The sequence below is a fragment of the Phocoena sinus genome, chromosome X, assembly GCF_008692025.1.
Source record: "Phocoena sinus isolate mPhoSin1 chromosome X, mPhoSin1.pri, whole genome shotgun sequence".
NCBI classification, from domain to species: domain Eukaryota; kingdom Metazoa; phylum Chordata; class Mammalia; order Artiodactyla; family Phocoenidae; genus Phocoena; species Phocoena sinus.
In genome coordinates this window covers 94,190,210-94,202,070 of record NC_045784.1, presented here as the reverse complement: position 1 = coordinate 94,202,070, position 11,861 = coordinate 94,190,210, and the positions used below count along the sequence as shown (strand labels likewise).

The 11,861-nt window shown below is 49.1% G+C and overlaps 1 protein-coding gene across 1 annotated transcript; it reads right to left on the bottom strand.

Moving 5' to 3' along the window:
* Positions 1–2,394: 2,394 nt before the first annotated feature.
* On the bottom strand, positions 2,395–7,096 carry RTL9 (retrotransposon Gag like 9). Its single transcript, XM_032618957.1, has 2 exons — positions 3,029–7,096; positions 2,395–2,511 (listed from the first exon to the last, which is right to left on the bottom strand). The coding sequence occupies exons 1-2, from the start codon at positions 7,094–7,096 to the stop codon at positions 2,395–2,397; spliced, it is 4,185 nt and encodes a 1,394-aa protein (XP_032474848.1).
* Between the last annotated feature and the right edge of the window lie 4,765 nt (positions 7,097–11,861).

Below are 11,861 nucleotides of genomic sequence, written 5' to 3'. Positions count from 1 at the left end.
GGGGTCTTCCACAAATAAGAGGGGGAAACCTTCAAGGGACTGAGGTCCTGTAACACAGATGGGCACGGGGTCAGTGACATCCGAGTTTTTACTGCTTATGGGACCTTATTTTTACCCATGGGCCAGTGGGGGCCTGGAGAAACTTGAAACACCATTTTACAGCAGATGAAATTGTCTTAAGTACTTGGGCATATGATAGCCAGCTCCATGTAGATGCTGAGTGGTCATTTCTAATTATAACTTTGAGGTGGGTAGAGGAGCAGGGACAGGGCCCTGGCAGGGTGTGATTGGGCTTCATTTATTCCATTTATCTCTAGTGACGTTAGCTTAAAAGAGAGGAAAGGCAAAAGCAAAGGGAAGAAAAATGACTAGGGAGAGAAATAAAGCAAAGAATTGCGATGGTTCTCCATTATTGTGGTTACCAGAAAATTAGCTTCATTTTTAAGACATTTTCCTTCCTGTATACATTTTCTAGACTCAGACTGTGATTCTGTATCATCAATTTCTTTTTCAGGAGAGAGTAAAGTCAACAGCACCTTCCTGAGCTAAGAGCAACTCTGGCTGAACAGGGAGATCAGAAGTCCGCTCGGACCTGGACTGGACCAGGTGTGAGCCAACAGGGTCAGAGAAGAGGGAGAAAATGGGTCCCCAGAGGCCTACCACCTAGAATTTGGTTTTCCCAACCAATGGCACCCTCTTTTTCCCCCGAGGCAACAGCACTGGTGATTGATGCATCCTCAGGCAGCCCGCAGAGCCAGATTCTTACCTGTATCACCACGGGGCTGCCGATTTGTCCGCTAATCTTTGTTTTTTCTGAGAATCATTTCCCTCTTCCTGGAATCAGACCCAGCGTTTAGGGTAATGGAGCAGCGGACTTAAATCCTCAGAAGGAATTTCATCTCTGTCCTTCTCTTTCCATCCCCACTGCCCTGGCCCTAGATTGAGTCAGTCACCTGTACTATTGCAGTAGGGGGCTCGTAACTGCTCTCTGACCCTTTCCCTATCCTGCATCCAAACTGTTGCCAAGTTAGCTTTCTAAAGTATGTTTCTAATCATGTCACTCCTACTGTTTTTAAAAGATCTTTGAGTAAACCAATTACATGGACTATTTTGAATAAATAAAATGGCTCTGTTAGTATCAAATTCCCCATTATTCTTATTTCTCGTCTTTATAGCCTTCACCAGGATTTCAACCCGTCTTACATATGCGTTTTCTTGCTTATTGTCTGTCTCCCTCTTCCATTGGAATGAAGTTTTCATTTGATCAAGGTTCTCATCCGTCTGTCCCCAAAACAGTGGCTGGCACACGTTAGATAATAAATATTGATCGAATGAAGGACTCAATGCATCCAATTCTGTTAGCCACAGTTAATTCTTTTTTTTTTTTTCATAAACGGACTTTATTTACTTTTACGATTACAAATGTAACACATGCTTACTGTAGAGAATCTGGAAAGTACAGAGAAGTAGAAAGAAGAAAATTGAAACACCCATAATCCCACCACCTGAAGGCAAACACTGCTCATATTAGGCTCTAACTATCTGTGCCTGTTTACAGACCAAGATCTTTATCGAGAGGGCTGGCCACAAAGCACAATAGCCAAGGGGGAGTGAGGGCAATTAACAACTGAGGGGTCACCCAAAAGTCAGAGCTAGAGATTTGACACCGAGGGACAAGACAACAGTCACTGACAATAGCTCAAGACTTAAGAAGTTGACAACACAAGAACAAGTCGGGTTATGGTAAGAATGTAGTGAGACGGTGCTTGTCAAGAGTTTAGCCCAGTAACTGTCACACAACACATAATCAATAAACGTTAGCCATTACTAAGATTACTACTATGGGTCAAAACGAATGGTTCAGGATGGAGACTATAAACAGGGCAAGGGCCCTGGAGACCCATTTTAGGTGCTATGAGTTGGGGCATATAGGGACAAGTGTACTGGATGAAAAGGATGGTATTGGAGCGGGCATCACTCTCCTTATAGGCTCCCCTGCCAGGTGAAATGGGACCAGGGCTTCCTCAAGTTTGCCTGATGACATGTGGCAAGACATTCTAAGGTGTTTTTGAGGTAGGACACGGTTTCTCCTGCCTAGACTTCTCCCTGGACCAGGAACTAGGACTGGCCTCGGTGGTAATGGGAGTTCAGAACCTCATACACCAAACACTCTTGAAGTCCACGCTCTGATCACTGGGGCAGGTCAAAGGCATGTGGGGGTGAAAGAGAAGGTCAAGTCAGCCAAGTGGGAGATAGGGTGGGATGCGCCTGGAGGGGGATGCTGAAGGGGGAAGGCCACAAGGTTTAATGATGTAATTGAATGGAATGGGTCCAGGAACCAGTCCTCAAGTTAGCAGCCAAGCTGGATATCACAGGAGAAGTGTCCAGGTAGCATTACTTGTTAGTGGGGGCCTTCTGATGGCCTGCGCTCTGTCGAAGGCGGTCGTGCAGACCCTCTTGAGGGTCTCCATGCTCTTTCAGGTAGTAACAGCGTTTGGCAACATGCTGGTGCTGGGAGTGAGAAAAAACAAAAAACAGCAGAGGTAAGAGCCATGCTTACTGTGACAAGTGGGGTTCTGCCTGGATAATTTCAGTAACTTAGCAAGTCAAGCAACTTGGCTAATTTACCTTATTTGTATAAAGTGTGATCAAGGACTAGACTGGCCAAATTCCCTAGTGACCTGGGCCTATAACACCTGTGGCTGTAGGTGGGACCCAGTCCCCAAAACGTGACCCCTCTTCGAGAACTGGACCTGGAATAGGTGCAGAGTTGGGACTGAGCCCAGCCATTTCACTCAGAATCACAAGACTTGGACCTTTAACCATCCCAGGCCCTCAACGTGGTTAATACACCCAAAATAAGTACATAGCCAGGCCCGCTGATGAAACTCTAGGTTGGGGGTTAGGGTCTAGGAGCTCAATGCCTCTCCCAGCCTCTTCCTTAGGCTACCCAAAGGAGCAGGGTGACTTTGCCATCATTACCTCATTTTTCTATTCAGAAACCTTGAGTGTGTTTCCCCATCATTACCTCCTCGGTCTCCTTTGGAGAGTTCAGTTCATTCTCCATTGCGTCCTCATTATTCCGCTTACAGGCTGACGGCAGAACCTGGCTTGAGCAGCCCGGGGAATCCTTCTCTCCAGCCAGCTGGCACTCGGTATAGAGAGACCTGTCTATTAGCTCCTTTAGGCTGCCGGCCACCTTCAGGAAGATCCGGCCCATTTTAGTGGCAACAGCTTCCGAGAGTCCTTCCAGAAACCTGGTCCGCAGAATGGCATCAGACCAAGACAAGTGTCGGGCCAGCAGGAGGAAATCAGTGGCATACTGCCTGACTGACCTCTGGCCCTGCTTGGGATGGCAAAGGACGGCACTGAGGATGTCTATTTCAGATAGGGAGTCATATAAGCCCTGGGATCTGCTCAGGAAAGATTTATCTTCATTGGAGAGGGGGTTTCCTACCTCCATCTGCAAGATGGACCACCTCTCTGCTGCCCCCAGATGAAGAGACACCAGAAAGGCCATTTTCTCTGAATCGTTCAAAAATCCCTTCATTTGCTTCTCCTCATCAATCTCCATCTCCTCCTCCACAGAGCATGAACCCCGGGCTGCTTCCTGTTCTTCTAAGAGGTAACAGAGTGCTGGGGTCAGCATGCCAAAAGATGGGACTTCCTCTGGTGGTTGGTTCATTGTTTCAGGGGTCGTGGCAGTCACGTGTGGTGTGAACTTTGATCCAGAGGCTGTGACGTTGATGTGAGAGGCAGATGTTTCCCCAGAGTCTTTGGCTTTGATTTCCAGAGTGGACATCATTCCAGAGGCTGTGGTTGCCATCTGTGGTGTGGACGTGGCTCCCAGAACTGGAGCCCTCATTAGTGGCATGGATACCCCTCTAGAGGCTGTGGCCGCCATTTGTGGCATGGACATACCCCCAGAGGCTGTGGCTCTCAGAAGTGGCATGGACATCATTCCAGAAGCCGAGGCTCTCATAAGCGATGCGGACGTTGCTCCAGAAGCTGAGGCCCTCATCGGTGATGCAGGCATCCCTCCGGAGGTTGCGTATGTCATCTGTGGCAAGGAAGTAGATCCAGAACCCACAACTCTTTTTTGCAGTGTGGACGTTGCCCCAGAGGCCATGTTTTTCATCAGCGGCATAGACATCTCTCCAGAAGCCATGGCTGACATCAATGGCATGGGCACTGTTCCAGAGGCCATGGCTCTAATGAATGGCTTGGACATCCCTCCAGAGGCCACAGCTGTTGTTTGTGTGGTGGACATCTTTCCAGAGGCTGGAGCTCTCATTAACTCTGTGGACACAGCTTCAGAGGCTGAGGGTCTCCTTAGTGGTGTGGATATAATTCCAGACACTGGAGCCCTTAATAATGGCGGGGACATCACTCCCGAGGCAGGGGCTCGCATTGATAGCATGCACGTCTCTCCAGAAGCTGTGGGCATCATTTGCGTTGTGGATGTTGCCCTGGAGGCTGGGGCTCTCATCAGTGGCATGGACACCCCTCCAGAGGCCGCAGCTGTCATTTGAGGCATGGACATCACTCCAGAGGCTGTGGATCTCATTAGCGATGTAGATATCTCTCCAGAGACTGGAGCCCTCATCTGTGGCTTGGACATCATTCCAGAGGCTGTGGCTGTCTTTTGCGGAGTAGACATTGCTCCATAAGCTGGGGCTCTCAGAGGCGTGGCTATCTCTCCAGAAGCTGGGGGTCTCGTTAGTGCTGGGGACATCTCTCCAGAGGATGAAGCTCTTGTGAGCAGTGTGGACATCTCTCCAGGGTCTGAGGCTCTCATCAGTGGTGTGGACACTGCCCCAAAGGCTGGGGCTCTCATTTTTGGTGTGGATATCAGTTCAGAGGCTGGGGCTTGCATCTGCAGTAGGGACATCCCTCCAGAGGTCATGGATCTCCTGAGCGACATGGACATCCCCCCAAAGTCTTGGGCGCTCATTGGCTGACTGGGCATCTTTCCAGAGGCTGTGGATCTCATTAGCGTCATGGGCATGGCTCCAGGGCCTGGGGCTCTCATTAGAGGCGTGGACACAGTTCCAGAGGCTGCGGCTGTCATTTGTGGTGTGGACATGTCGCCAGAGGCTGGGGCTCTCATTAGCGGTGTGGACATCGCTGCAGAGGCAGTGTCTGTCATCTGTGGCATGGACATGGCTCCAGAAGCGGTGTCTCTCATTAGCATTGTGGAGATCTCTCCAGAAGCTGCAGTTGTCATTTGCTGCGTGAGCATTGCTTCTGCGGCTTTGGATGTTGTTAGTGGCTTGGACAATGCTCCCGAGGCCATAGCTCTCATCTGTGGCACGGACATCACTGCCGAGGCTGTGTCTCTCATTAACAGTGTGGACATGGATCCAGAGGCTTTGGCTGTCATCCGTGGGGTGGACAGGGCTCCAGAGGCTCTCATTTGTGGTACAGCTGTCACTCCCGAGGCTGTGGCTCTCCTCTGTGACACAGACATTGCTCCAGAGACAGGCGCCCTCATTTGCGCTGTGGACACTGACCCAGAGGCTGAGGCTGTCATCTGTAGCGTAGACATTGTTTCAGAGACTGGGGCTGTACTTGGCAGTGTGGACATTGTTCCAGAAGCTGGGGCTCTCATTCGCAGTGCGGACATCGCCCCATTGGCTGGGACTTTCTTAAAGCCCATGGATGTGGCTCCAGAAGTTCTAGCCGTTGCTAACTGTGTGGACATCGCTCTAGAGGCTGTGGTTGACATTTGCTCTGTGCACTTTGCTCCAGAGGTTGCAACCGTCATCAGTGGGGTGGACAGTGCTGCAGAGTCTGGGACTGTCTTTAGCAACGTGGACACATTTCCAGAGGCTGGGGCTCTCATTCTCGGTGTCGACCTTGCTCCAGGGTCTGAGGCTCTCACTGGCGATGTGGACATCCCCCCGGAGGCTGTTGCTCTCATTGGTGGACTAGACACAATTTGAGAGTCTAGATTTTGTGTTAACCGTGAGGACATCACTCCAGAGCCTTGGGCTGGCATCAGCTGGGTGGGCATCCCTCCAGAGGTTAGGGCCATCATTACCAGTGGGGACATCGCTTCAGCGTCTGGGGCTGGCTTTGGCAATGTGGGCATTTCTCCAGCATCAGGGACTGACAGGAACAGTGAGGACATTGCTCCGGAGCCTGGAGCTGTCGTAAGTGGTGAAGACACTACTCCAGAGTCTGGGCCTGACATTAGCTGGGTGGACATTTCCCCAGAGTCTTGGGTGCTCGTTGGCTGGGTGGACGTTGCTCCAGAAGTTAGGGCTGACATTATCAGTGAGGAGATCGCTTCAGAGTCCGTGCCTGACATGAGCAGTGAAGAGATCTCTCCAGAGGCCAGGGCAGTCATTAGCACTTTAGACATGGCTTCAGTGTCTTCGTCTGTAATTTGCAGTGGTGACATTCCTTCAGAGCCTGGAGCTGGCATTGGCTGTGGGGACATCACTCCAGGGTTCACATCTGGCATTAGGAGTGGGGAGATCTCTCCAGGATCTGGGGCTAGCATCAATGGTGCGGACGTCGCTTCAGAGGATGGAGCTGGCATTGCCAGTGGTGATGTCTCTGCAGAATCTGGTGTTGCCATTAGTGCTGTGGACATTGTTCCAAAGTCAGGAATTGTCATCAGCCCCGGGGACATTAATCCATACTCTGAAGTGGACAGCAATGGGGACAGTGTCCCAGAATCTGAGGCTGGCATTAGCAATGGGGACAGCATCCCAGAGTCTGAGGTTGGTATCAACAATGGGGACAATGCCTCTGAATCTGAAGCTGGCATTAACAATGGGGACAGTGTCCCAGAGTCTGAGGCTGACATTAGCGGTGGGGACAGTGCTCCAGAGTTTGCTGCTCCCATCAGAGGTACGGCCATGGTGTCAAAGGCTGGGGATGTCATCAGCTGTGTGGACATCCCTCCAGGGTCTGACGCTGAACTTGAGACCATAGGCTGAACACTAGAATGCAGAATTTGGACCTCTGCTCTGTTCTCTACCGTTGGTCCAGAGCAGGTCGTCTCCCTGTTTTGGGGGTCGACACTTTCCTCCGTCAGCACATTGCTGAATCGCAGTGAATGTAAGGGTATTGACGTATCTGCCATGGCCAAAGGATAGTGTGGAGGGAACCTCTAAAGCAATTATATCAGGGGTCCTGCTGAAGCCCACGTGGCGAGAAAAATCTGTAAACAGAAAACAAGTTTAGCAGTTGAAAGCAAATATCAAGAAGATTGGGAAATAGACAAATGATCCACGATGGAGACTTTTTTTATGTGTTGCCAGCTATGTGGCATCGGAGATGGGTCTATCGAGTTAAAGAAGCTGTGCAACATTAAACAAATTTGAAGCTGGAGCAAATGTCCTCTCCACCCCTATCTTTTTCAAAGCAACCCACCCCGTCACACAGCACACCCTCTCAGTTTATAAAAGCTATAAACGCGGGCAACTTAAGCAGACAAGAGCCCGTGAGGTCCTGGTTCAAATGAAACAGCAGCACCACCTGCTGGAAAACTGTGAAAAGTGCAGGTTCCAGAGCTCTGCTCTCTCTCTCACCACAGCACTAGCCAGCCAGCCAAGGAACTGGCAGGCCTGGATGAGAATGCCCTTTGCCCCAGGCTGGTCGTTAGTTCCTTGGGCTCATTGAGTCCTGCCAGTGGTTTAGTCCCCATTTTACTACTCTGATGGCCCTGAATGCCTTTCTCAGGAAAAGGAAGGCATCTAACTGATCAATGGTTGAGAACATCATTCCATGAACTGGCAATCCTGTTTATTATGATTTTTATTATTAATAACAAAAATCACCACGATTACTACCACTTATTGCCCACCTAGTGTGTTCCAGGCACTATACTTTAGGCAACTTTAAACTGTCTATAGTGCACAGAGATGTGCAAGCATTACCCGTTTGAATCTTACAGGAGATAGTAGTATTATTCCCATTTTACCGGGTTTCTCAGATTAACTGGGGCTGGGGCTAGACTAAGAGCACTGTGACAGTAAAAACTGTCTTTGACTATCGCTTCCTCCTCGGGGTTGCCTAGCCTTTGACATCCCTAAGGCCGCATTCAATTATCTCTCTGATGTCCTAGATCATGGCTCACTGAAGCCCAGTCTCTAGCAAATACAGATTTCAAGTTTCTCTGATGACATGTAGGTGGGCAATCCCAAAGCCTCAGCCTTCCGGCACACTCCCACAAGCAGCCCCCAAAGGGGCTTCTTGGCACAGAGCTTGGAAACCAACACGCACACTACACGGTGTTGATACATCCCCACAGCCTGCCCATACGCCCAGTGGAACACTTGCTCATTTGGGACAATGTCACAGAAGTCATCAATCTTGTGCAGTGTGCCTCCATAATAATATTGAGAATACTAGCAACAGAAATGCCAACAGTCAACACTTCTTGAGCGTGCGCTGACCGGCAAACACTCTGCTGGGCACTTTACGTGCATCGTTTGGTCCTCACAGCAACACTAAGAGATTTTGGTAGTACCCTATCCTCATCTTACAGAGGAGAAAACTCAGGCCCGGAGAGGCTTAATAATTTGCCTGCAGTCACTTGGATTCACGGGTCCACCCAACTCCAGAGCCCCCTACTCTTCTCCACTGTGCTATAGTGATCCACCTTGTGTGCCCTCTCTCCCTCTTAGTCACATTACCAAGACAGCACCCCGCCCCATCTCCAGCCTGGACAACCCCGAGATGGGGTTTAGTAAAAGAAATACTGGCCTTCCTGCTGGCCCCTTGGTTACTCTAATAATTGGTGCAATGGGAAAGATGAGTCAAAAGGGCGGTGATAGATGACCACCCCTGCCCCAATCTTTAGAAAAATCCCTGAACACGCCACAGTTTCCCACTAGTCAAAAGCCAGAAAGATCTTACCTTGCCAGTTAGGGAGAAGAGAGGGAGTGTGTCCTTTGTGCCCCTAGCTCTTTTGGTCTGGCCAACTTACTTATGCCCCATGCCCAGAGAGTTCATTAAAGTAAGACCCAATACCAGCAGCTGTTCTCTGCAATCTCCCTTAGCTATCCCCTGCCACGCCCCCCTCCTGCCCGCCAGCCAGCCAGCCTGCCCGCCCACCCGCCCCACTGCTCCTGACTTGCTAGTGCTTGCTCTGTCTCTCTGGTCCCAGATTCCTGCCTCTATATAGGCTCTGACATTTGCCTCTGGCCGCCTTTCACTTGACAGCCCTCCAGAAGCTCCAGAAGTGCATAGCACTTGGCCTATGCAACTCCACCCTGCTTCCCCTCGGCCCCAATTGCTGCACCAGCTCGCTCTGCCCGCCTCTGGCCGTCCCAAAGAAAAGAGGAGAGTCACACAAAGACAGAGATGAGACCGAAAGTGTTCTAGCTCAGGAAGTGAGATGTTCCCGCTGCGGCTGCGCAGACACTGGCGTCCTGGAAGCCAGGCACTGCCACCGGTGGGCCGTGGAAGAGCGGGCAGGGCTTAGAGGGAAGGGAACCGGGGCTGGAGGCTGAGTGGAGCAGTGGCAGAAGAGCTCAAAGACGTTTGGGTGCAGGGAAACCACCGTTTGGAAGGATGGGCCGTGGGGCTTCAGAGCCCAGCCATGGCGACAATTAAAAAGCCAATTGGCTCCGGTGTCAGAGACTCGGAGGGAAATCTGGCAACCAGTGACTCTACTACAGGGCTAGAATTCAACAGCGAGGCTCCAGGGTGTCCAGACAGCTGGCAAGAAAAGCACGCCAATATCTTAAGCATACCAGGTGAGGGCTTGCTCATAGAAGCAGGGCTTCAGCCTGCTTTCTAGAACTGGGGCACAAGGTCAGAGTAGAACTAACAGGAAGGTTTGCCAGAGCTCTCTAACCTTCTGAATCAGGAGCCCTCAAACCCCTATACTAAGGGCAGAAGTGGTCCCTGAGCCCTGGATAGGGCAAAGCCCTTAGGTGAAGTTCAAGTACCCCAGGGACTCAGAGTCTAGGGCCTGGCGGGGAGGCATTCAGATCATTATAAACCTCCCCATGCCCCAACAGCCAACAATAATTAGCAACCAACAATACCTGGGCACTCGGGCTAAGCACGACACTTGCTTCATATCCTCCTTTGTGCCTCGTGGCAACACCTGCAAGGTAGGCACTGGCCATTCCCTTTTATTTTTTGCTTTAGAAATTTTTTTCCTTCATTTTCTTTTTTCCAATTTTCTTTTTTTTATTGAAGTATAATTGATTTACAATGTTGTGTTAGTTTCAGGTGTACAGCAAAGTGAATCAGTTTTATATATATATATATATATATATATATATATGTATATATATATTCTTTTACAAATGGGGAGAGGGGCTTGGAGAATTTGTGACCAAGGTCACAGAACTAGTACATGGCAAAGCCCAGATCTGAACCCGGGTCAGTCTGATTCAAGAATCATTTCCTCTCTTTGTAAACAGACAAGTGGTTAGAAACATTCCAAGTGCCACCTTCCTCTTCCCACCCCAACTAATGGCTCAATCATCGTAGTGATAATAATAATAAATAATAATAATACCAACTGACTTGGAACTCTTCCCATACGCCAAGAACTACACTGAGGGTTTTACAAGCATTCTCTCATTTGATCCTAACAGCTGTTTTTAACTCTCAGTTTACCGATAAGAAAACTGAGTCTTGGTGAAGTGAACTGACATGACCAAAAGTATACAGCTCTGTTTGACTCCAGAACTCACTATAGTATACTACTCAAAAAGAAAAATTCGGGCTTCCCTGGTGGCGCAGTGGTTGAGAGTCCGCCTGCCAATGCAAGGGGTCACAGGTTCGTGCCCCGGTCTGGGAGGATCCCACATGCCGCGGAGCAGCTAGGCCCGTGAACCATGGCTGCGGAGACTGCGCATCCAGAGCCTGTGCTCCGCAATGGGAGAGGCCACAATAGTGAGAGGCCCGCATACCGCAAAAAAAAAAAAAAAGAAAAATTCCAGTCACTCTCCCCCTCCCCTAAAGCAAAAACTACTCACAGGGAACCCAACAACAACAACAACAATTATTATTATTATACTTAATAATAAAAGCTAACATTTACTGTGCCAGGCACTGTGCTAAGCTTACGCACAAGATCTCATTTGTTACTCACAACAACCCTATGAGGTAGGTACTATCATCACCCTCATTCCCAGAGGAGGCACCAGAGGCACAGAGAGGTTAGCTAGCTTTCCCAAGGTCACACAGCTAGGAAGCACTGCTGTTTATGATCATAAACACTTGGAACTTACCTAAATGCCAATGTCAGAACCCAATCCACTTAATGATTAAACAAATCATGGTGCATCTGCCGTGGCCAGTGAAAACGATTATCTGATTTTTATGAAATAAATATGTATATTTTTGCATAGAAAAAAAATACAGTTTGGAAAGATATATACCAAAATGTTAACAGTGACCATACCGGAGTGATGGGATTAAAGGGGATTTTTACTTTTATTTTTCTTAGCTGCATTTTCTCATTTGTCCATAATGGACCCATAGTGCTCGTGTTAGAAGAAAAAATATATTTTTCTTTCTTTTAAAAGGTGTGTTCCTCTAGGGTTCTATCTCTAGCCCTCTCCCCTCCTCTCTCTGAGTGTCTCCAACATCTCCCCGCCCAAGCAATCTTTCTCCCCCAATAGGCCTAATTCTTGCACCACTCAGATCCTTGGTCAGTAGTGACCTCAGAAAACTATCTCTAATGGCTTGCTTTCATTTTTTATTATTATCAAAAAACCAATTTCTTGTTTTCCTACTTTTATTTATGCCTAACAATTACACAAGTAATCTAGGAATATATACTCGGGATAAAAACTTGAAATCCTACCTACAGATAAAGCTAGTCCTGCACCTTCCCCACCCCCCATCCCCTCAAGTCTGTTCACAGTTGGGTGTGTCTC

Bases quoted from the DNA above. Each gene is read 5' to 3' on its own strand.
- RTL9 (XM_032618957.1), bottom strand. From the start codon at position 7,096: ATGGCAGATACGTCAATACCCTTACATTCACTGCGATTCAGCAATGTG. The intron at 2,512-3,028 runs GTAATGATGGGG...TCTCACTCCCAG, and splicing joins CTCCAAAGGAGACCGAGGAG to CACCAGCATGTTGCCAAACG.